Consider the following 26440-nt stretch of genomic DNA (forward strand, 5'->3'; position numbering starts at 1 on the left):
CAGTGCTAGAAACCTGATAGAAAACATTTTAATTCCAGGTCAGGAGGAACAGATGCACCAAGCTGAATGTGTAGAATCAATCTTGTAGAGTAAACCAAGAGAACTCATAGTTGTCCCACTTCATAAGGCAGGCCCATACATTGTGCAATTTTATTTCCTGCAACCACAGGTAAACAAAAATTGCTCAATTCCCCCATCAACACAGTTAGTGTAGATTAGGGAATCTCTCCTACTTGCGTATTCTGATTGGCGGTAGGTTTCCCAGCTGTCAGAATACAACCACCACTGTTGGCAGTTACAGCCGCCGGCAGTGATCGAACAAATAAAAACCCGACACGCTGGTTGTACAAAAGCCAACTGATAGATTTACTTCAGTAGAAATAACCTGCCTATAGTCAGAAATTCGGCTGGTTCCTGCTGAACTGGAATCGAATTTCGGTCTATGGCTGGCCTAAGTCACCAAGCTAAAACTAAGCTCAAGACTGGGGGAGCAATGCCCTCTGGGCTTTTTGCTCAGTGTCCATCCTACTAGAGGCTATAACGAGAGGTGCATCGAATGGAAATTTTGGTGCATTAAGTGAAAATTCAGGATACACTTGGCCGAAACCGAAAATTACATAGAAAAAGAAAAAATTACTATATATATATATATATATATATACATACATACATACACACACACATATAAAATTGTATTATATTCGCTTTTTTTAATAAAATCATGAATTTGAATAAATATGAATTTGTCGGCCATAGTCGACACCTTTAGCACAAGAAAAATGCATCCCTTTAAATTCTATTTATGCCTTCATACTGGTCCCTTGCACTTCCGTTGTGGCATTCAAAATCTTGCTTGCTGCATTTTTGGTCAGTGAAAAAAAAAAAAAAAAAAAAAAAAAAAAAAAAAGGCACCAAAAACGCACCTCCTTGTTCAAAATACATTGAAAACACAGCAAGAACGCATAACACAACCATGTTACGTTTTTGATGTGGTTTTTGAGTCACGTGACCTATGAAAAAAACACACCATAAGCACAAAAACACAATTTTCGGACGCCAAAATTTCGGTGCATCTCTAGCTATAACTTTTAACATAGACCTCTAACTATTCTATATACACTCAATGGCCAATTTATTAGGTACACCTGTTCAATTGCTTGGTAACACAAGTTGCTAATCAGCCAATCACATGGCAGCAACTCAATGCATTTCGGCATCCAGGAATGGCGACGACGACTTGCTGAAGTATAAACTGAGCATCAGAATGGGGAAGAAAGGGGAGTTAAGGGACTTTGAACGTGGCATGCTTGTTGGTGACAGACGGGCTGGTCTGAGTATTTGAAAAACTGCTGATCTACTGAGATTTTATGCACAACCATCTCTCGGGTTTACAGAGAATGGTCAGTGAGCGACAGTTGTGTGGAGGAAAATGCCTTGTTGATGTCAGAGGAGAATGGGCAGACTGGTTTGAGATGATAGAAAGGCAACAGTAACTAAAATAATCACTCGTTATATCCAAGGTATGGAGAATACCATCTCTGAACGCACAACACATCGAATCTTGAAGCAGATGGGCTACAGCAGCAGAAGACCACACCGAGTGCCACTCCTGTCAGCTAAGAACAGGAAACTGAGGCTACAATTCGCACAGGATCACCAAAATTGGACAACAGAAGATTGGAAAAACGTTGCCTGGTCTGAGGAGTCTCGAATTCAGCTGTGACATTCAGATGGTCGGGTCAGAATTTGGCATAAACAACGCGAAAGCATGGATCTATTCTGCTTTGTATCAACGATTCATATGCTGGTGGTGGTGTAGTGGTGTGGGAAAATTTTTCTTGGCACACTTCGGGCCACTTAGTACCAATTGAGCATCATTTAAAAGCCACGACCTACCTGAGTATTGTTGCTGACCATGTCCATCCCTTTATGACTACAGTGTCCCCATCTTCTGATGGCTCCTTCCAACAGGATAATGCACCATGTCACAAAGATCAAATCATCTCACCACTGGTTTCTTGAACATGACAATGAGGTCACTGTACTCCAATGGCCTCCACAGTCACCAGATCTCAATCCAATAGAGAACCTTTGGGATGTGGTGGAAGGGGAGATTCCCATCATGGATGTGCACCTGACAAATCTGCAGCAACTGCGTGATGCCATCATGCCAATATGGACCAAAATCTAAAGGAATGTTTTCAATACCTTGATGAATCTATGCAACGAAGCATTAAAGCAGTTCTGAAGGCAAAAGGGGGTTTAACCCAGTACTAGCAAGGTGTACCTAAAAAAGTGGCAGATGAGTATGTTTCCCGGCAAAACACAGGTTTAAGTTAAAGCTGAACTTATTTTCACCATGCAGTAGGGCTGTGCCCGCACTGCGCATTTTGGTCTAGCGGTTCGGAGAGCTGAGATATTCTCACCTAATCCTCTGATCCCCTCAGCTCAAAACCGGTCCCTTAGGCTCCTGCCCCCCCTCGGCCCAGCGATATTGTGCAGTGGACTGTTCCTGAACTGGCTCTGGATGCGAAGACGTCAGAACAGTCCACCACTAGACATGGGGGAGCGCAGTTTTCTTGAGCATCGAAGGAAGAGTATAGGTACTGTGTTCACCCCTAGACCAAATGAGTAGTTAACCTATGCAATGCGGGTACAGCCACACAACATGAGAATAATAATAAAGGAGGAAAAAAAAAAAAAAAACGTAACACCAATGAAAGCAATTCAAATATACATTTTAGCCTGCTGTTAACAAATTTAACTACAAACCCCAGAATATTACCTGTCTTACTGCAGATTCTTTATTAGCGATTTCGTTTTCAAGTTTGTCATTGAGGTCGTGCACAGATGTGGCTTCACGCTGTGCGGCGAGGTAGCGTTTTTCTAGAGTGGTTATTCTCTCCTCCATGTCTTCTTTCTGAGCCATAGCCTAAATTAGACAGACAGAATTATAAACATTAGGCTCTATACGTGCCAGGAACTAAATAGTTATGAGTGAGAAGTAAATAGATGACAGAAAGAAGTAAGCCTGTGAGGTTGGTGCATACGGCTTCAATGCATTCTGAGTCACTTACCTGGAATTAGTATAAGGTATACTCTGATTTTTCTACATGTGTGTTCTAGGTCAGTGGTTTAGAAGTAATTCGGCTAGACAGCTAAGCAAGTCCACTTTTCCTAAAGAGACAATGGCAGCCCCAATATTTCTCTTATGGCAGCGATTCTTTAAAGCATGAGCTGAACCCAACAGTTGTATAAAAATACAACAAAAGGCTTTTATCTGTTTATTGAGGATTTTTTTTTTTATTGTGGCTAGTGTAAGCATCTGAACTTTTTTTTTTTTTTTTAAATACTTCTTGTAATTATCTGTACAGCAGCATTTAGGCTGGAAGAGGAAGCAAGAGGAGCCAGCCAGGTACGCTGCATGCACATGTGCTAGCAAGAAACAGATGCAGGAGAATCAGTATTATATGCTGATCCCTAAAAGTATAACTAAAGGCAATGATGTTTTTATTTTTTTATTTTGGATAGAGTGGAGAAGGATTAGAACAATCTGTCAGGTTTTGATTGCTGTCTGTGCCCCCGAGAGAGATTCACCTTCTCTATTTGTCCTGTTTACCATTATTGTTGAAAGTCAAAAAACCCCAAATTTTGGATTGTCCCCAGAAAAGAGGGGAAATCTTCCAATTCGGACACTAGTTCTGGTGACCTGGGGATTCCCATAATGTGTAGGGACTTGCCTTCACTTTCTGTTTTGGTTATGAAACAGGAAGTGAAGGTAAATCCCCACAATAGGACAAAGACGGCTGACAGGGGTTTAAAGTGTTACTAAACCCTGGACCCTGCATTCATTATACCTGGTCTCCCACAGTACATGGAAATGCAATACTTTTAGTAAATACAAACTGCTAAATACATTTTCTCATCAGCAGTATATAGCAGTCCTGTGACCTCTATCAGTGTCCAGTCAAGCACCGGTTAAAGCTTGTAGGAGGAGTTTTCTGACTGCTTAAGACTGCAAGACTCCCGACACTCTGTCTGGACAGTGCTGGTTGGCCATGTTATGATTACATGCATCCTCCCAAGAAAAAAAAAAAAAAACTCTAGCAAAAGACACCAAACTGAGCATGTGCAGCCTGACTCCATAGACTCTGTTATCAGGAAATTATTAGGGGACAGTGGAAGGAGGGGAGGATCAGAGAAGACAGGATCAAACCAACTTTACAGAATGTGGAGAATTAACCCCTTAGGTTCCACAGAGAGTATAACAAGCATGCTTTACTGCATATACAGACTGATTTTACTGTTGTGGGTTTAGTAACACTTTAACCCTCCCTTACGCTACCTAAATGAAAAAATATGTCTATAGTTCTACTTTAAATGTCTAACTACAAGCTCAGGAGAGCAGCTGACCAGAATCTTAATTGCAAACAGTCTGTCTCTGCAGTTTGGATGGGATATAAATCGCACAGCTGCCTAAGCAAAAGTTACAAATCCTCTGGCAGGTAACACAGGAATGAAATTGTACCATAAACTGTCAGATGTGGCCCAATGTATTATTTTGACACCTGGTCAGCTACTAGCACAGAGTTAACCTAAAGCTGGAATTGGAGCCTACTTATGTTTTGAGCAAATAAATTGAATAAAAATGGATTTTATGTACAAAACACAGAAATGGATTTTATATAAAACACACAATACAGGCACATCAGTTGCCATAAACCCACAACCATACAAAAAAAAATAGTGGTGCACATTTATGCCAGAATGCATATCACTAACTCGTAAACAACCAAGCTCCATTTTCACCTTAACAGATATTTTCCTGTGTACATAACTACCAAATCAGGGAGGTTGGGAGGGGTCATAAAAAGTGGCAAAGTTTATGGCAGGGATATGCAATTAGCGGACCTCCAGCTATTGCAGAACTGCAAGCCCCATGAGGCATAGCAACACTGACAGCCACAAGCATGACACCCAGAGGCAGAGGCATGATGGGACTTGTAGTTTTGCAACAGCTGGAGGTCCGCTAATTGCATGTCCCTGTTTCATGAGATACTGCAAGATAAGTGCCTGGCTCAGTATTACTTTTATATGAATAAAGTGTAGCATAGAGCCATTAAGATGCACAGCAAAGGGCTAATAGAGGGTGACACATCTTGATTGTGTAAGTGTCACCTGTAGTAAAAATTTGTACAACACAATCGGTTAGATCAGGGGTGTCCAACCTGAGGCCCAACACAGCTATGAATTTGGCCCAATACAAAATTGTACACTTACTTAAAAAATGATGTTTTTTTTTTGGGGGGGGGGGGATTTTTTGTAAAAATGCATTTACACTTAGCGAACACATGCGGCTGAAGAAACATTTGACAGCGTCTCTTTACTGGAGATTTAGAAGTGTCATCTTCCCAGAGAAAAATATCCCACTCTTCACAATCACGCTTTAGTCATGTCATCAGTTTTTTTGGCAGCACCTATATTTGTGAGCAAATATTTTCAAGGATGAAGCGCACAAAGGACAAAAATTAGAACTAAAATATCTGATGAGCTCCTTGAGAATTTATTGCGAATTACTACTGCGTCCATCGAACAAGATATTGATGTGTTAGTTTATCAAAAACCGTGTCAAATATCACACTAGTTTTAGGTTGCCCTCTTTTACAATAAAAAAAAAAATTACAAAAAAAAGTTTTACTACTTAGTTTATTATGTATATCCGTGATCGTTAACTTGTGATCTCCTTGACTTTTTCTGCTCATCAGCTATCCTTAGTGTATTTTATGTGCAGCCCAAGACAGTTCCTCCTCTTCCAATGTGGCCCAGGAAGGTCAAAAGGTTGGACAACCCTGGGTTAGACAATTTCAAAAATAGAGGGTCAACGTCTTTTGCATGTATTCCAGCCTGCTATAGGCCACAATTTCTTCCTCTTAGGAACCTCTCTTCTATTCCACCACAGGCCAATCTGTACACTCACCTCTCGTACGTCCCGTTGCAGTTTTGTGTTCATCTCCTCTGATTTGATGAGATCTTTCCTTGCTGTGTCAAGATCTTCCTCCAGCTCAGTGACCCGGTTGGACAGGATAGCTAGACGTTCCTTCATCTGGCTCTGCTCCTTGTTTTGTTTATCGATCACATCCTGGAGCTCCATCACTTTGGACAGGTCCTCGTTGTGATTTAAAGAGTCATCGGATGATCTCTGTCATATAGAAACCAAATTTTGAAATTTGTCTCAAGGAACTCAAAACGATCACATTCAAAAAATATATGCAACGTTACAGCACATTAATGAGAGCTAGAGAACAGTTTGCTATCGAGTCTTATCAAGAATCCTTGGCATACATGCCTTTAGATCTAAACCGTTATAAAAAAAAAAGAAAACAGACTTTAAAACACTTTTGATACTCTTTAAAGTGACAACTATGGACTTTTCACAGGAAATTGAAACAATTCTAATCCTTCCCTCATCAACATGCAAACATGATAAGAAAATTAAATTATTATGTGTAAATTATAGGAAATAAAACACTGTGAAATGTCTATAATAGCTAGGTTGAAAGATAACAGAAGACTAAACATTTATCATCTTTCCGCTGCCAGGGTAGACCCTATTGCCACAAAATCTACAGTAGATCTAAAGCTCTAGTTGACTGATAGCTCTCACCTTCCCATTAGTGTTTGGTGCATTATCTTGATCATGGTTCTGGTCCCTGGTCACATCATTATAGATCTTCTTTTGATTGTTCTGTTCTCGAGAAATCATAAGCTGCCAACGTAATGCACAGTTTAATTAGAAAAGTCATTTCAGCGCCAACTACAAAGTGTTATGTGGTTAAAGGTACTGAAGGCCGAGATTTCAGAATCACAACTCACCTCTTTGTGTGTTACTGCCAACTCTTCTTCTAACAAGCTACATCTCTCCAGAGCCACTCGTAACCGTTCTCTCACCTAAGCACAAGATACTGGCTTTAGGATTACAGATGTCAGTCATTACATAATATGGTGACTAGTTTGGGAAGACAAACACTGTACATTGAGAGCCTCCCATAATCTATTTCAGTAAGGCATATTTCTAGGCTACCACCTGTCCAAAGAACACAGCAGATGCAGTCACATAATAGCTCACCGTTCCTCTACCAATGGAATGTCCAACACCAAGGAGAACTACTGCCTTCTGGAGTAGGCTCATCAATACAATAGGGGGTTTTAGGAAACATATCTGATAAAAACGGATCAGGATAGCCATTTTGTAAACAATTAAAAGCACAATGAATGAACTATACACCAGGGCAGTCCATTGGGTTTGCATTCAACTTATGTCTGCTGTCCTGTAACAATAACGAGAGCTGCATTATGGCAGCCTACTCATGTGAATGGGCCACCTAACGCGCTACCATGGACCAAAAAAGGCACCAATGCACATCTTCCTCAGTACAGGTAGTCGTTACAAGACATTGTCTCAGAGGAACATACAGCAAAATTCCATGAGTCAAATTAAAACTGACCCAGGAGTCATCTTAAAATTGGCAGTAGCTTGTGATAGCAGGCATCCCTAAGCTGTTAAAATCCAAGTTTACATACTTCATTGAGCACTTGGAAATGTCAAAACCTATGGCATTGCTTTAGGTGAATTTTGACCATTTTTATGCATGAAATCTTGGGTCCTTTCACCCCGGTGCATTGCTGTTGGTCATTATGGCCATTCCTCATACTTGCATATCAATATTAAAAAGGCATGAGAGGCAGACCCCAGCTCTACACCGTTGCTGCTGGTTGATATTTGAAAAAAAATAAGAGTGACACGTGTTTGGGTATTTTCGCGTTGTGGAAATTGTGCACTCTAAGTAAATAGTTTCACTGCCTGCTGCGTAGCAATTTTAAAGTTACCACAATCTGGCTTTCCCCAAAGATGGCACAAAGCTCTGCTACTTACTAGCTATGATATATACCAATGGTCTCAAAACTGTGGCCCGGGGGCTGATGCGGCCTCTTGCTTGCATTTGTCTGGCCCTTGGGGCACTTTACCTCCCACTGACACCAACAATGGGACACCATTACTCCCATCGACACCAATGATAGGGCATTGTTTACTCCCGCCAGGACAATTTCTACTCCCAATGGCCACAGCCTGGCCCCCTAAATCTGAAGGACAGTAAACTGGCATTTTGTTTATAAAGTCTGAAGACCCCTGGTATATACAATGGCTCCAGGCACCTGCCATAGGGAATACAGGTTAATTTTTATTAACCATTTGTAAATCAGCCCTCCATATTTTCTATGAATTGACTGGGATGGAATAGAATGAATGGAATGACAATTATGAAATTACAGTTAACAGGCAATTTTAATAGTAAGCTCCTGCAAGGCACTCTTTAAATGCACAAGGGGAGATCCTGCTCTACCCACCCATCCTCTCCCCTTGTCCATGCACAGAATGCCTTGTATTGAGTGAACAAAACACACAAGTCTTTGGGTGAATGAATTGGGGGAAAGAAGGAGTGAACAACTCAAAACCTGCACTGTACACTAGTCAGACACAGCACTGGAAGGAGATCGATGCCTGCGATCCGGCTGGGATTAAACAGATTTTTTTACAGTGTCAGCATTGAAGAGGTAACTTGTTTTTACAAAGCATACGTCATAACAGCTTTTCCCTAGAGTTCCCCTTTAATACCACCTTTGAGCAGCAACACTCTCCAAAAATAAATTCCTGTCCCCTCAGCTAAAGCATACCACCCCAGCTGTCACCTATCTGATCACAGCAGCAGGAATATACAGCATCACAGAAGAATACAGAAAGCTGTCACTCTCAAACTAGTTCTTCAGCTTCATTAAAGGTATTAGGTAGGGCAAGTCACACGTGTATGGCTCTTGGGATCAGTCACACTCATTACCTTTTCATCTAAAGCTTTGTGATGTTCAAAGAGGGACTTTAGTGCTTTTAAAACTTCGACTTCACTCGACACTCCGGCTGGAGACTGAGCCTGCCGCTTCACCACTGTCATTCGCAAAGAGCGCTCATGCCGAGAAACCAGACACTCCAGATGTTCCAAGAGGAGCTATAGGAGAGCATCACACAATGAGGACAAACCACAACATTTCTACACCCACCCTGCATAGTATTACTATTAGCAGCTAATAAGTAACAGAGAACAAGTTGGAAAAATTAGCTTGGATGTCTGTGGAAAATGTCACATTTTAGAATTTTTCTTGTCCATTTGTGGTAATCTTCTAATACTGACAGTACATCCATTAACTGTATAAGTTTGTCCAGCAATCCAAACCCAGACAATTCAGCTGAAGTTTAACAAACTGCAAAACTTTAACTTTAAAATTTTATTTTTTTCTTCTTCTGGATTTGGATAGTTTGGGAAGGGGTGCACATTACCTGTATATAATCTTTTGGGAACAAATTCAAGAGTGGCATTAAAAGACCAAAAAACTGTTCCATTTTGCTTATGGGTCCAAGCGGTGGGTTAAAAAAAAATTTAAGAAAACACTTAAAAGTATAACTAAAGCCAATTTTTTTTTTTTTTTTTGGATAGAGTGGTGTGGACAGGTTTTTAATGCTGTGTCTCCATTAGGGATATTTACATGCTCCAAATGTCCTGATCAATGATGTCACCATGATTGAAAGTGAGGGTAAATCGAAAATTGCCACAAAGATCACAGAAATGGAGGGGAATTCCTCCAACAGAGACACCGTGTGACAGTGACAGTGACAGCTCTTCAAACACTGGAAAGATACCCAATTACTTCCTGCTGAAAAAAAAACCCCTACCCTACACTCCATCCTAAAATAAAAAAAATAAAAAAAATAAAAGTTTAGGTTTTAGATACACTTTAGAACATAGGAAGTGTTTCTTCGTCCAACCCAGCGAGTTTGAGGAGGTCGCTGTACTAAACTATGATGTAGTACAGCGATTTCCCCTGCTGTGATAATGTATTCTGACAGAACACACTGGTCAGGGATTGCAGCCATTGGCTGCAAGTGCTTGTCAGATGCCGATCGGCTGCTGGTTTTCCAGCATGTTCATTCGACAGAAGTCAGTCGGGAGACCGGTTTCTGTCAGACAAGGGGGAGTCGAATATCGGCAGGTAACTGCTGAACCAACCATTTTCGGCCCATATGTACCTAGCTTTAGACATACCAAAAATCTAAACTTTTTTTAAAGTTATCAAGTTAAGTCTTGAAACCTGTTGGAGAAAAAAAAAACAGTTTTACAGTTGTCAGATACAGGGAAGAAAAAAAAAAAAAAAAAAACACACCATTTTTAATACATGGGGAGCTACACTGCCGAGTCAAGCTGTTTGGGACACATAAATAGCAATAACCAAGTTAACAGCATTCATGCCTGATAGTTAGCCCTATTTTCCCTACTTGCTCAATTCAACTGATGATCCTCTATAACCGCACCAAATCCCATCCACCTTCCCTGTTCATTAAAAGCACTTTTTGATTTCCGTTTGTGCTGTAGCTCCACCACAGGCTTCCTACAGGGGAGCTAAAGCAGAGCAATAGGCAGCATCCCCTACTTATGGATTACAGCCCCACAATGATGACTTTTCAATCATAAATTCAGTAGTAAATGATCCCGCCAGCCATACGGGGCAGTACGATAGATCTGCTGGCTGCTTGTAAGCATCCACTGCATTGACAGGTATATCACACACAGCCCTGCAGTGCTGGCTGATCGTTTACTACTGTGAATGAACGCTGCAGGGCTGTGTGAGCCATCTGCCATTGCAGAGGAGGTTTACTAGCAGTCAATAGAACTAACACTGCCCTGCTGTGCCGATTGTTTACTTTTGAATTCGTAGATAACTCTCAGAGCTAGCAGGACTGTGCGTCAGATCTGTCAGTGCCAAACAGGTTTACTAGCAGCCACCAGCACTATCACACAAACCCGCAGAGCTGACTAATCATCTTCCAGCTGCTAGTGAAGATACAAGGCACTGGCAAATCTATCACACAGCCTCACAATGCTGACTGGCCTTTCATTGGGCTTTGTGCTAAGAATGGAGCCAACACCACCCACAGTGCATATTCCAGCGTGTGCTGCCAGAAACAAGTGCTGTCAATTAACCCTTAGATGGATATTAATGGGATTGAATGCTACATGTACTTGGTCCCCAGGGAATTTATCACTACATCTTTGGGGACACTGTAGACAAAGACTGTGGATTCCCCACTACTTTGACACAACATAATTAAGGGTTCTCTTGGTCACCAATGATGTCTCTGCACAATTTACATAAAAATATGCCACAGAAGAAAATTTACAGTGGCCTTAATATAAGGCAGGGGCTGGTGATGAGAAAGCTATTCTGGAGTCCTGAAATATAAGAATCCAAGACAAAAAAAAAAAAAAAAACATCAAATTCATGATCCAGCAACCTTTCAAGTATCCTGGTAAATCTATGGAGACAGACCCATTATGCTCTATGGTTGATGCATGTGCTTTATAGCTAAAGAGAAGCACACAGACAGGCTGTAAACACACCTGGCCCAGAACAAGAAGTGGTCTGCATATTTATGTGCATCTGATATAAGAGTATATAGGAATTTTAAGAAAGGGTGGAGGGGGGCCTGAAGGAACAGCAGTACATGGAGGACATCGTCATGCTCTTTTTAGAAGTGTGTTTTAGATGGACAGCACTGTGCAATTCCGTAGACTTTTTACCTTATAAAGTTGCCCTTCCATAGTGTTAATGCTATATAGCACAGTAACATCATTACTGACAGCAAGAGTTTCAGGTATTTTTGCCAACTGTATCCAAGAGGTTTGAGACTTTTTGTATGGGTACCGGATACACTTACCCGAGTATTGTTTCTTTCAGCCTTCAGCTCGGCTATTTCTTCCTCCCGTTCCAGAAGTTGCTCCCGGCAGATATTGAGCTCCTTGGTAAGTGCTGCAAACTCCTTCGGGAAGAAAGAATAAACTTTTATTAAAAACACTTTAGACTCTTCGTTGCCGCCCTAATGTAATTCACTTTGTTCTAAAACACTTCCAGTGCTGTTATAATAGAAGGCAGTTTCTTATTTCTGCTAATATTTGATGGAGATCAGAATTGCTTAGAGGGAAGTCTATAAATTTATTTTCATTGAGCATATATTGTAGTTATCAGTGTTATGATTACCATGAAGTCATTTGATGCAAATTCCAAATTTGCATATGTTTGCTGTATCAGGTCTTTTTTTGTTTTACAAATAGACTTGCCTATTAGTGGGTACCCACATTTTATCATTTTGCTGCCTTGATTAGAATAAAACCACATTTGTATAGGGAAATAAAAGAGAACATTGGGCATTTACTAAAACTGTGCATAGTAACCGATCAGCTTTTGGATTTTATTGTCAGAGCTTAAAGTGATTTAAAGCTTTATTTTAAACATGTCATACCTACCTCCACTGTGCAGCTCGTTTTTGTACAGAGTGGCCCCGATCCTCGATTTCTGGGGTCCCCCGGCGGCTCTCGTAGCTCCGCCCCACATCAGATAACCCCCTAGGAGAAGCACACTCCCGGGGGGGTTACCTTGTGGGCGCGCTCCCGAGTCCAGCATTTGCATCCATAAACACGATCGACAGCGATTACCGCTATCTTTTGGGCCCCATGCTGAATGGCTCCACTGCTACAGAATAACCGGGGGGCACTCACTCAGCGTGGGTGCTATTCACAGAACGTTTTGCATTTTTTTCCTCAATAATTGAGGCATTTTTTCCCTCAATAATTGCAAGGTGTTTTCGGATTGGAAGAGCTGGAGAGGCATAGGGGTGATATCTTGGTTACTACATTGATTCTTGGCTTTCAAAACTGTCCCCACAGGTATGGCATACACCTGGTTACATTGGTCCAAGCAGTAGCAATGCAGTAAATTCCATATCTGAAGTTCAGTTTTAAATGATTATAGTTCACTTGAAGTGAACATTTTCACCATTGAAAACTTTTTCAAGTCTTGCCCAGAGACAGAAATCCATCCATTGTGGGAACCTCTGAAACTAGTTTCACTTTGCAAGTAGCAGCTCATACAAACGGCTACTCCTTCATTAAGGCCGGACTCATACATATAGTGAAAACAGTGCAGCGCTAAGAATCACATGTTGAGTATTGACATATCAACATACTGAGATATACAAAATAAATGGTGATTAGCATATACAAAAAAACTCTAACACCATCATCTGATTCATAGTGTCTCTAAATAATGTGCACCGTGCAAATTGTAAATCAACATTGAAAGTATAGTCCCATTGGTGCTTAAAACATTAATCCATTAGTATATATTGATGGGAAGGAATCCAGGAGTGTAGGACTAAAGGAGTCAACCGTGTATGCATTCACCACCCAGGGGAAGGGGAGAAAATAAATACGCTTACCAGAAGGTAACATCAATCAGGCATGAGATGTCAAAGCTCTGGATAGCGAGTGGTGCAATTCCTCCTCCTCAGCTGAGCAACCTCGACCCGGCATGTGAGAATATATGGTTATGGGATTATTTGGAATAAAAAGGCTTTATACATGCAATACATCTTGAAATCTATGTAAAGCATTTTTATTCCAAATAAATCTGTAACCACACGGTTTTTCACTATGTGGAGGCTGTTTTTTTTACCGATGCCATTAACCATAAACCTACTAAACGGTTCTGTGGTAGGAGGAGGTTTTTTTACCATCCTGATGCATATTCTCACATGCCGGGTCGAGGTTGCCTGAGGTAGCTCAGTTGAGGAGGAATTGCACCAGCTCCAATTTTTTTTTTTTTTTTTTTTTTTTTTAGGCTTTGTGTACACGGGACATCGTTTGACCTCTCCTGGACAATTTAACTTGACAGCTTGAGACCGACATCTAAAAACATCTGTATAGCCACCTTTACAGGCCACGTTTGCATCTAGAAGCACATATACACACACACACACACACACACACACACACATATAAATTTATTTTTCGTTAAAATGAAAAATGTCTGTAATTGAAATGGTGCTAAACGTGAGTTACCGCATTTAGCAGCGTTTACAAGCTGTTACAGGCATTTGGCGTTTCAAATGCTCCTGAAAGCTTTTTTTTCCAAAAATGCTTCTAAACCCAACTGCCTAGAAACGACTATAAACGACCCTGTGTACATGTACTGATAAGATAACAGAGGTGAGTTCAGGGGCAGCTTAAAAAAAAATACCCAACTACTTCTAAATGTCCGTTTACCATCAGTAATGTACATGAGGCCTAAGGGTTACAAACACTTTAAAATCCACCAATAGAAGAAGGAACCAATGATTTGTGAAGCCACGATTGCACAAATACACACAACACAAACACAAATAGACCCAAACCTATAATATGATAAATGTTTTAATCTTAAATGAAAACAAAAATTACAGACCATATACAGAAAGCACAAGTCCCACACTCACCCGATACTATAAAGTGTATTGAAGGACAAACATTTTCTGAAGTTTTGGATTGAAGGAAATAGATAAAGCCTCCATTAGGTTTTTTGCTGTCTTTGTGTCATTTTATGTACTGGGGGCACAAGAGGGAAACCCTTCCTATTTGTCATAAGAGGTATCCATCCACATGGAAAGATTTCCCTGCTATTCTTGCTGTGGTAACAACTGTAAAATATTGCATTTCCCATCACCCTCTGCCCTAGGGGTAATGGCCGGCAGGACACAGAGAGGGTGAATTACCCCCCAGTGGAGAAACAAATACCAATACAAATTTGACAGAGGTTTGAAATAATCCCTACACCAAATACTCCACACATACGGGAAAAAATGCTGCATACAAACAGCCATTTGAAGAGTGTAAGCATTTCCTCTAGCTTAGTGATCTCCAAAGTTTGGCCCATGGGCCCAATGCAGTCCTTTGTTTGCCTTTTTTCTGGCCCTTCGGGTACTATTCTTCCCACTGGTATGAAGCACTATTTCTCCCATTGATCCAAACAACAAGGCACCATTCCATCCACTGAAACCAACGATGGGATACTATCCCTCCCCACTAATACTAATGATGGGGCACCATTCCTGCCACCGGTAATGATGGGCCATTATTCCTCCCACTGATACCAATGATGGGGTAATATCCCCTCCCCACTAATACTAATGATAGGCCACTATTCCTCCCACTGATACCAATGATGGGGTAATATCCCCTCCCCACTAATACTAATGATAGGCCACTATTCCTCCCACTGATACCAATGATGGGCCACTATTCCTCCCACTGATACCAATGATGGGGTAATATCCCCTCCCCACTAATACTAATGATAGGCCACTATTCCTCCCACTGATACCAATGATGCGCCACTAATCCTCCCACTGATACTAATGATGGGCCACTATTCCTCCCACTGATGGGCCACTATTCCTCCCACCAATTCTAACGATGGGCCACTATTCCACTGATAGGAATAGTGCCCTGTCACTAAAACCAATGACTGGGCAATATTCCCTCTGCTTACCGCCCACAGATGCTATGTATTTTTTTTTTTATTCCCAATGATCATCAAGCCTAAGGCATTGTTTACTGATGCTGGGAAATTTTCTACTCGCACTGATACAATGAGGCACTATTACTCCCACCAATTCCAATAATAGGACACTATTCCACTAATACCAATGATTTGGCACTAATTTGTTCTCCTACTGCCTATAGGTGTTCTGCATTTTTTTTTTTACTCCCAATGACCACCAAGCCTGAAGCATGGTTTACTGATGCTGGGGCACTTTCTACTACCACTGGCCCCAGTCCAACCCCCAAAAGTCTAAAGGACAGTAAACTGTCCCCTTAGTTTAGAAAGGTTGGAGACCCCCTGCTCTAGCTCATTGCATGGCTGTTGAACTTATAGGGACCATCACAAAAATAGTATTTAAACACAGCTTTCTTTTTTTTTTTTTTGTGAGCACCACAAGAAGCCTATAAATTTAAAAAGGTCCAAATATCACATACTAAACACACACACACTAGGGCCAATTTAGATATTAGACAGCAGCCAATTAACCTAAGTATTTGTCTACGGAGTGTGGGAGGCACCTGGCATACTTAGATTAACCCCATGCAAGCATAGGGATTACATGCAGACTCCATGCAGATAATGTCCTGGCCAGGATCTAAAACCAAAGGCCCCAGAGCCACAAAGCAGATGTGCTAAACCACCGTGACAATGAAACAGGGCTGGACAAAGTCCAGGTGGGAGAAGACCAGTGCTGCAGTAGTGTACTATCTGGTACTTGTATTTATCTTCATTTACCCATTACTGCTAACAACTGTACACAACCTAATAACAGCTCTTGTGGAAGTCCCTATAATGGTTTAACAGTTTCACCTTTCCACTGTAGCTGTAAATTCCTTGCTTACTTGGGCTGGTTAATGATTACAAAGATCAATATCGAATCTTAATGGCTGCAAGTCAGCAGATATCTTCGCTCTTGGAAATACTTAAGGGACAAAATGGTTTTCATATTACGGTGTGGATACGGAGGGCCCGGGGCCTGTGTAGCCATGTGACTAAAACAAACTGAAACTACAGAAAAGGAATGACAATCTGTCTTGCTCCAGAGTTCATTTCTAGCAGACTGAACCTCAGAGCAACACAAGAGTATAGTAAAGGAATTCCAGGAGACAACGCCGGGCAGTGACCTTTCAGCCCCAGTTCCAAACGTATAGAGCAATAGATGATGATGGGCTGCAGCTGACGCCAAGCAAGGCTTACAGGCTAGCAGCATGGGAAACTACCAGCGTGATGAGTTTGGCAGAAAGAAAAGGACGTACCTCCAGATAAATCCTTTCTAACAAGACATTGCAAAGTGCAAGACCCTAGATTCTGCTAATCCAAAATCCTAATAAATGAGTTTACAACAGCTTAAAAGGAAAACATACTCTGCAGTGTAATGGGAGTTTCAGTCTTTAAAGCATAAATGAATCAGGAAGAAAAGAACTATAAAAGTGCTACAAGCCAAAAAAAATTTCGATACAGCAAACTATATGGTTACAACACATTATTGCCAAATGAGATATTGTAATCTCACAAATATCACTGTAAAGGTGTTTGAAACCTTGCGTGCCTAGAATGTCACAGAATACAGACATTGATATCTAGGGGTGAATTCACTAATGTTTACCGTATGCGATAATGGTATCACATTACTGATTTGCATAAATTATCGCATGCGGTAAACCAAGCACAATTCACAAAAAAACAAAAAATGATTATGCAGTACTGAAAAAAAAAAAAAAAAAAAAAAAAAAAAGCGTGCACCCCCCCCCTTCCCTGAACTATACCAGGCCACATGCCTTCAACATGGGGGGGTGCTTTGGGTAAGGGGAGGCTCCCCCCCCACTCCAAAGCATTTTGTTCCCATGCTGATGGGGACAAGGGCCTCATCCCTCACAACCGTGGTCAGTGGTTGTGGGGGTCTGTGGGCAGGGGACCCATCGGAATCTGAAAGCCCCCTTTAGAAAGGGGGGCCCTCAGATGCACCGCACCCACAGAGCAGTGGTGTGAAGAGTCCCATAGGATATAAAGGGGTTGTGTTTTTGTTGTTGATCAGAACATACTATGTTAAAACTTATACCCTCCGTTTTAGGCCTCATTCACATCACGTAGCAGGAACGAGCGCTTCCGCTACTCGATATTGTGGAGTGATTCGCATTTCACATAGTGCCAGCCCATTTACTTTCCCTACACATCACTGTTGACTGAAAAGAAGCCCCGGCTCCTTTTCAAATGACTTTTTGAAAGGCTTGATTTGCACTTGATGCAATCCCATGGCAGAATCACATCGCGCTTGGGGTGCCATTAAGAAATAATGGCACCTGTGCATTGATCGCCTCATAAAATCTCAAAGTGTGAATGGAGCCTTAAAGGGGTTGTAAAGGTAGAAGGTTTTTTTATCTTAATACATTCTATGCATTAAGATAAAAAGCCTTCAGTGTACAGCCCCATCTCAAGCCAGTGATCTTGCCTGAGAAACTCGGCTGTCTGGGACTCTCCATCCTTATTGGCTGAGACAGCAGCAAAGCGCCATTGGCCCCCGCTGCTGTCAAAGTCAGTGAGCAGATGAGGAGAGAGGGGAGACTGGGCCGGGCCGCAGGCACCGAGTCTGAATGGATACAAAGGAGCTGTGGCTTGGGTCCGGTGTCCCATAGCAAGCCGCTTGCTGTGGGGGCACTCAACAGGAGGGAGGGGCCAGGAGCACCGAAGAGGGACCTGAGAAGAGGAGGATCAGGCTCTGCTCTGTGAAAAACCATTACACAGAGCAGGCAAGTATGGTACGTTTGTCATTTTTAACCAAAAAAAAAAAGTGAGTTAAGTATTAAAGTGTAAAGTAAAGGGTGGGGGGTGAATGTCTTCAGATATGCTCTAGCCTCTGATAAAGTACTTATTATAATGTACAGGAATGTCAGGACTGCAGTGTTAATACAATACTTAAGTCTGATCATGAGTAACTACTCCTTGGCATTCATTCTAAAAAATGTAGATGTGTACCAGACTGACCTGTGCTCCAGAAAGGACACGGATAGGAACCTGCAGAACGTTTGTCACAAATCCATGCAAGATTAGCTGACTACTATGGAACATAAAATATATATATATTATATATATATATATATATATATATATATATATATTTTTTTTTTAGTAAAATAAAGACAAAATGTACAAACAGCAACAGCAGGACAATTATGATGTTCATAAAGACATGACATCAAGGAAAATTTCATGGAATCGTTGCCTTCCAGAGGAGCAAACATTGCAATACATGGCACACATGTGCAAATATCTGCACACATAGAAACAAAACCTTGGCATAAGCTAAATTAAAACGACTCACAATACGTTCTATCAAAGAAGACTATCCTTGGGAAATGACCACAATTCAAGCAGGGGTGGCCCTTTTGGCATCACCCAGCTCCACAAAAGTTTATTTCCAAATCAAAAGGAGCAGGGTGGAAAATCTCTGGCTAAACAGTGATTGCATCCTATCAAATGTCACCATTTTGGTATTTAGACGGCGACCAAAACAGAACTGCATACTGGACTTCTGTCGTAGGGACAGGTTAGAACATTTTCCACCAGTTAGCTGCTGATTAGTGTATTCTGACAGCTGCAGGTGCCGCTGTCAGAACACAATGTCCTGGCAATAGATTTCACCATTCAAGGGACCTGTATCGAATCCATCTATGGCCAGCTTAAAGTAGAAGTCCACCCTAACACTAAAATCTCTGAATCTACTTGCATCCACGATCGAAGAATAACCTATCTAGCCCTGTAAAGAAGAAATCACTATACATACCTTTTCTGAAGCTGCCCTGTCACACACTGAGCTGTCAGCGGGCGCAGAGGACACAGCAGACAACAGAAGCCCCAAAGTACCTCTATGGGTGATGTCACTTCCCAGCCGTGGTCAGCTGACTCCTCTGCAGCGCTTTCGCCGCTGGACACTGGACCGGCTCTATTGATTCATTTAGATTAGAGGACTGAACTTCCGTCTGTAAATTAGGTCAGTTTAACCACTAAACTGTTTTTTGACACTTGTTGCTTAAAAGTTCAAATATGTATTTTTTGATAGATAATATTTATATATATCTATACAAACAGACACACATATATACACAGAGACCCTAAAGAATCAAATGAAGATTGTTGCAATATTTTATGTGACATTATATTTGCGCAGCGGTCTTTCAAAAGCATTTTTTTTTTTTTTTTTTTTTTACGAGAAATTATACTTCAATGAATTAAAAAAAATAAAATAAATAAAAATAGTAAAGTTAGCCCATTCTTTAATGTGAGAGATGTTACACCAAGAATCGTGATCTTTATTCTAAGCAAAAAAAATAAATTCCTGATTCTCATTTTATCCAGAATCGTACAGCTCTAAAGTTCCTGGTCCGAATTTCAGCCTGAATTCACACTTGGACCCGACCCAAAGACACACCGGACCCTTTTTCCATCTGGAGCCGCCCCGGACATTAAGAGTCGGTCACACTTGCTTGTCATGCGAAATGGATGCAGGTAAACTGCATGTGTGTGAACCCAGCCTGATGCCAAGCTTTCTGCGGGTTTATTTGGGATCAGTGTATGGCCAGTAGAGCTGCACGATTAATCGTCAAGAATCGTTATCGCGATCCTGACTAAAGCGTTCCACAATTCTTGCTATGCAAAGAATTCTCTCTGCTCTTCTGAAGCCACAGCCATCAAAAGAAAAGAAGGAAACAAACGGAAAGTCTGCCAACATTCTTTATCATAAGCAAAAGATTGCCGCTCCAATCTCTCAAATCCATATCAAGACACCCGCCCTAATGGAACTCACAGGTGCTGGCTCTGCACAAGCTTGAGGAAAGAGAAAAATATCCTGGACGGCCGCACACCATAGAAGGCATCTTTATTGATATGAAGAAATAAAATCCAAATGCAGTCACCTCATGTACAGGGAGGAACAGGAAAGATAGCCAACATGTTTCACGCCCCATCATGGCGCTTATTCAGAGCTATGAATAAGCGCCATGATGGGGCGTGAAACATGTTAGCTATCTTTCCTGTTCCTCCCTGTACATGAGGTGACTGCATTTGGATTTTATTTCTTCATATCAATAAAGATGCCTTCTATGGTGTGCGGCCGTCCAGGATATTTTTCTCTTTCCTCAAACATTCTTTATCAGTTGAACTTAAAGCGGAGTTCCACCCAAAAGTGGAACTTCCGCTCATCGGATTCCTCCCCCCTCCGGTGTCACAGTTGGCACCTTTCAGGAGGGAGGGGGGGTGCAGATACCTGTCTAAGACAGGTATCTGCACCCACTTCCAGGAATAGACTCCCATGGGAGTCACGCCCCCTCCCGCACTCCCTCGCTGTCTCCTGGGAAAGACACAGGTCCCAGGAGATAGCGGGGACCATTGAGAAAGCGCAGCGCGACTCGCGCATGCGCAGTAGGGAATCGGGAAGTGAAGCCGCAACGCTTCACTTCCTGATTCCCTCACTGAGAATGGCGGCGGCAGCACCCGAGGATTGAGGGACGGTTCGGTCCCGGGTGCCGACATCGCTGGACCCCGGGACAGGTGAGTGACCTTATTTTAAAAGTCAGCAGCTGCAGTATTTGCAGCTGCTGACATCTAAAAAAAATTTTTTCGCGGGACTCCCGCTTTAAGTATAAACATTGTAACAATGTGTCAATGGAATAAACCTGTGTGTAAGTGAAAAAAAGTTTAACCACTTAAACACTAAACCTTTTTCTGACATTTGCTGGTTTCATGTTAAAATCATTTTGTTTCGCTAGAAAATTACTTAGAACCCCCTATATATTTTTTAGTAGAGACCCTAGAGAATAAAATTGTGGTTGTTGCAATACTTTATGTCACACTGTATTTGCGCAGTGGTCTTTCAAATGTAATTTTGAAAAAAATTAATAACAGTAAAGTTAGCACTTTTTTTTGTACAATGTGAAAGATTTTACGTTGCGAGTATCGTGAGAGAATCGTAATCTTTTTATGCTAAGCAAAAATCGTGATTCTCATTTTGGCCAGAATTGTGCAGCTCTAATGGCCAGATTAAGGCTCCTTTCACACGGGCTTGTCTATGTATGGAATCCACTTTGCTCAGCAGGGATCGATCTGCTAATTCACGCTGAGCAGGCAGGTAAAAGGTCCGTCTCCGCTCACTGTGTGGAGATTGACCTGTCAAAGCCCTGCTGTCCTCTATGGACAGGTGGTCCATTTTCATCCGATCCGATTCTCCATAGAGGTGCATGGAGCGTCCGATCAGGTCCGCCTGAAAAACTGACAGGCGGATCTGATCGGAAAGCCCGTGTGAAAGGGGACTATGCTGTAAGGGAATTTTTTTTTAAACAAATCTGGAGCATTACTTGCTCTTCACTTTAGCACACCCCCAACTTCCCAGTGTCTAAGATTTTGAAGAGAAAATAGCAATTGAGTAGTGCCAGAAATACCATGCATCCAAATTCCAAGTAAGAAAACCATTTACAGATCTGTTCCTAATAAAATAGTGCAGCTTATTCCAGTTCTGTGTCAAAAGCTACATGCTTCAACATTTCCCATTCAACTCTCTACAGACAAGTAGGCAGGGAGGAAACGAGTGCTGTGCCTGCAGATCTCCTGTATTGTTTTATGTTTTTTTTTTATCTTTAAGAAAATCAGTTAAGCAGTGAACACCAAGACCTAACAGCAACAGTCAACCCTCAATATTATCCAGTGAAGGGTGGTCCTCGCCTCATCTGACCCACTGACTATTATATATGGGTCAGCTGAGGTTATCCTTTCCACAACAACCAGATGCTGCCTTTCAGCAGATTTAATGTCATTTATTTGGGTTTTACATACTGGAGAACAATGCAAAGGACAAAAGCAGCACAACAGATTGGATTACCCTCTGTTTACTACTGACTTTTTAGATCTAAAAATATGCATTTCTTGAGTTTCTGAGCCAATCTGGTAACACATTCCAAACAGTAAACGCAGAAAGAAAACCAACATTTTTTTTTTTTTTTTTTTTTTTAAGTGAAAATCATGGGAGGTAGTGGGTCACATGGCTCATTTTGATCTAGCCAGCAGAAACAGAAATCAACCTATTCTATAAGCCCCGGGTCATACCAGTGCGATTTGTCGCGCGACTTGACAGTTCAAAGTCGCATGACAAGTCCCACCCCCATTTGTGGCAATGGAACCGTTCAAATTGCTGCGACTCAAGTGACAGAAACTTTGAAAAAAGGTTCCTGCACCATTTCTGTGCATTGGCATCTGTTTAATTAAGTTGCACAGATATCTGCAAGCAGCACACAAAATTGCACTGCTTTAAAGTCATGCTGAAGTAGCGCAACTTCGAAAATCGCACCGGTGGGACCCAGGGCTAAAGCAGGAGATGTGTGTTTCGAGAAATTAAATAAAAATAGGTGTGTCTGCATTCACTATGTCTGGTCTCCCACAGTACACAGAATATGGAAATGCAATTATTTTGTTAAATATAAAATGCTAAATAAATTCTCATCAGCAGTATATAGCAGTCTTGTGACTTCTATCAGTGTCTGGTTAAAGCTTGTAGGAGAAGTTTTCATTCTACTCTGTCCTATGAGGCTGTATGACTCCTGACTCTCTCTGGACAGTGCTGATTGGATCAACAAACACTCTAGCAATACACACCAAACTGAGCATGTGCAGAGTAACCATCTTATCGTGAGATTGATTAGGGACAGTGGAAGGGGAGGATCAGAGAAGACAGGCTCAGTCTTTTTACACAATGTAGAGGATTAACCCCTTGGGTTCCACAGCGAGTATAACAAGCATGTTTTACTGCATATACAGATTGATTTTACGGTTGTGGTTTAGTAACACTTTAAGCTTGTAAAACTTCTCACCAGTGCATAAACAGTCTACAAAAACTGTCTCCTGAAGACCAGTTAACCCCAGATTGGGAGCTTCCATATTTCCTCTTGGACAACAGCAAAAGCATAAGCCAGGCTGTCAACTCAACATGTAGGGATTGAATGAAAAATATCCGACAGGATGGTTGTACTAAAGTCATATCGACTTAAAGCGGACTTCCACCCAAAAATGGAACTTCCGCTTTAAGCACTCCATGTAATTTTTTTTTTGGGGGGGGGGGGGGGGAGTGGGGGCTTCGTTAGAAGGGGGACTTCCTGTCTCACGTCCTCCTTCTGCCCTCCCTCTAGGCGATCTCCTGGGACACGTGACAGGTCCCAGGAGATCGCCTGTTCATTCCGGAAGCGCAACGCGCCTCGGGCATGCGCCATGCGTGCCCGGCCGTGAACCTGAAAGCTGTCACGGCCAGGTGCCCAGAGTGGCAATGGAGGCGCCAGCGGAGAGGAGGGACGCTCCGTTCAGCCGCATCACTGGACCGTGGAACAGGTAAGTGTCTGTTTATTAAAAGTCAGCAACTACACTTTTTGTAGCTGCTGACTTTTAATAAACATAAAAAGCCTGGAACTCCACTTTAAGTATAACCAGCCTGACCATACATAGATCAAAATTCAGCTGGTTCCTGCTGAACCAGACAAATTACGACCCATCTAAGTTCATCTTAAAGTGGAGGTCTGCCAAAAGAAAAAAAAAAAAAAAAACAACTTAAAAACCATCAGCTACACATACTGCAGCTGCTGACTTTTAATAATCGAACACTTATCTGTCCTGGAATCCAGCAATGTCGGCACTGCTGCTGATGTTTCCACCAGCTGTCGGGTGCTGCCGCCGCCATTGCGGGTAACCCCACTGCGCACGCACGAGGGCCGCTCCTCTTGTCAACTGGCCCAGCGACAGGGGAATGAGGAGGGAGCACCGACCATGACATCAATAGTGGCGGCTGAGGCTCCCGGAAGTGGGAAAGGATGCCTGTCAAAGACAGGTATCCTATCCACCCCTCCCCCTCGAAAGGTGCACCGAAGGGGAGGAGGATTTAGAGGAGTGGAAGTTCCACTTTTGGGTGGAACTCCGCTTTAAGGAAACATATTGTAAACAAGCAATAAATGGGCTTTAAAAGAAGCCCCCACTTGAGCCCTGTATTTGCAGAATCTGTGGAATTAATCCTGAAAGCTGAAATGGGTTGTAAAGGCAGAAGGGTTTTTTGCCTTCTGTGTGTAGCAGCCACCCTACTACTTACCTGAGCCCCATCTCTGTCTGCGAGTCCCTCGGCCGTCCGGGACTCTCCCACTGATTGACTGAAACACAGCAGCGGTGCCATTGGCTCCCGCGGTTGTCCAAGTCAGTTAGCCAATCAGGAGAGAGAGAGGGGGCGGGGCCAAACACCAGCTCAGTATCTAAATGGATACAGAGAGCTGTGGCTCGGCTGTCCCCATAGCAAGCTGCTTGCTGTGGGGGCACTGGACAGGAGGGAGGGGCCAGGAGAGCCAAAGAGGGACCCGAGAAGAGGAGGATCGGGGATGCCCAGGGAAAAATTACTGCACAGAGCAGGTAAGTATAACATGTTTGTTTTTTTTTTTGTTTTTTTTTAAAAGAAAATATAACACACACGAGACTTTACAATCACTTGAACTTTGAGACAAGCATATATTGTCTAGATACGATTGTTATGAATTTTCTTCAGATCTGTGCAGTAATCCAGCGTTGAACTTTGCCTCTGTGCAGGAGCTTCCAGGAATAAAGTCACTGCTGCTCACTCACCTTGTAAGTTAAAGCAGAACTACACTTTATCTGAGCGCCACAAACAAAAAAGTTATGATTTTTTATTATTCAAAGCAACCTCCCCCAATCCATGTGCCTGCTTGATTTTGCTGAGAAATCACCCCTCTAGCATTTCTAGCTGTGGCCATCTTAAATAAGGGCAGATGAGTCATGTACCATTTACTTCCTGGAATCCTCATTTGCCAATAAACACCTAAATGATTCAGAGAAGGATTGGGATAAAGTGCTGTGGTCAGAGATAATAAAAATTGAGCTTGTCTCGTTTGGAAAAAAAAAAAAAAAAAAAAAAAAAAAAAAACACGCTGACTATGACCCTAAGAACACCATCCCTACAATGAAGCCCGGAGGTGGAAACATTATGCTTTGGGGCTGTTTCTCTGCTAAATGTACAGGCCGACTTTGCCGCATTGAGGAGCCAACAGACGGGATGAGAACTTGGATGAGAACCTTCTGCCCTCAGCCAGAACACTGAAGATGGGTTGTAGATGGGTCTTCCAGGATGACAATGATACCCAAAACATACCGCCAAGGCAACAAAGGAGTGGCTCAAGAAGCAGCACATTAAGATCATGGAGAGGTCTAGCCAGTCTCCAGACCTTAAAGTGGACCTTCAGTCATTTTTTTTTATCTTTCCATCTATTAAATCTTCTTCCCTTGTCGTTTTAAACTTTGGATAGTAAAACATTTTTTTTCTGCCAGTAAATAACTTATACCAGGTGGTCCCCGGGTTACAAACAAGATCGGGTCTGTAGGTTTGTTCTTAAGTTGAATCTGTAAGTCGGAACAGGTACATTTTTTAGGTGTAACTCCAGCCAAAAAAACTATTTTTAAGCTTTTTGGATAGCATAGGGAAGGGTTATCACCCCTGTAACGTTTGTTTTGCTGTCTGTTCCCCTGTTCAGAAGATTTCACCTCACTTTGTCACAATGACAGTTGGATTTTAAAACTTTTGGATTGTTGTGGAAACAAGGATTGGTGATAAAGCTTCAGTGGAGACACCTTTTTCCCATAACTCTTACAGGAGTGAATTTCCCTTCCTAGGGGTAGATTTCCTCTCAATTCCTGTCGTCTCCCTCCATTTGTAAATAGAAGTTGTATGCAAGTCGGATGTTTGTAATTTGGGGACTGCCTGTACAGCCAACTGTTTGTCTAGTAAAAAGCCTAGGCTTATGGCATCATGCACAGCTCTCACTCTTGTAAGTGTTTGCCAGGAAGGGAAGGGAAGGGAAGGGAAGGGAGGGGGGGGGGGGGTTGAGTTAAAACGGGG

At 42.1% G+C, this 26440-nt stretch overlaps 1 protein-coding gene across 1 annotated transcript in view; it reads right to left on the reverse strand.

Moving 5' to 3' along the window:
• The window catches only part of PPFIA1 (PTPRF interacting protein alpha 1), a 177937-nt gene that overhangs the window by 101933 nt on the left and 49564 nt on the right, over nucleotides 1-26440 (reverse strand). The window contains 6 exon segments of the mRNA XM_073604239.1: nucleotides 2786-2932; nucleotides 5978-6199; nucleotides 6665-6766; nucleotides 6874-6948; nucleotides 8895-9059; nucleotides 11822-11923. Of these exon segments, the coding sequence (XP_073460340.1) occupies nucleotides 2786-2932; nucleotides 5978-6199; nucleotides 6665-6766; nucleotides 6874-6948; nucleotides 8895-9059; nucleotides 11822-11923 (813 nt within the window).

This window comes from Aquarana catesbeiana, linkage group LG11, assembly GCF_042186555.1.
Source record: "Aquarana catesbeiana isolate 2022-GZ linkage group LG11, ASM4218655v1, whole genome shotgun sequence".
NCBI classification, from domain to species: Eukaryota; Metazoa; Chordata; class Amphibia; order Anura; family Ranidae; genus Aquarana; species Aquarana catesbeiana.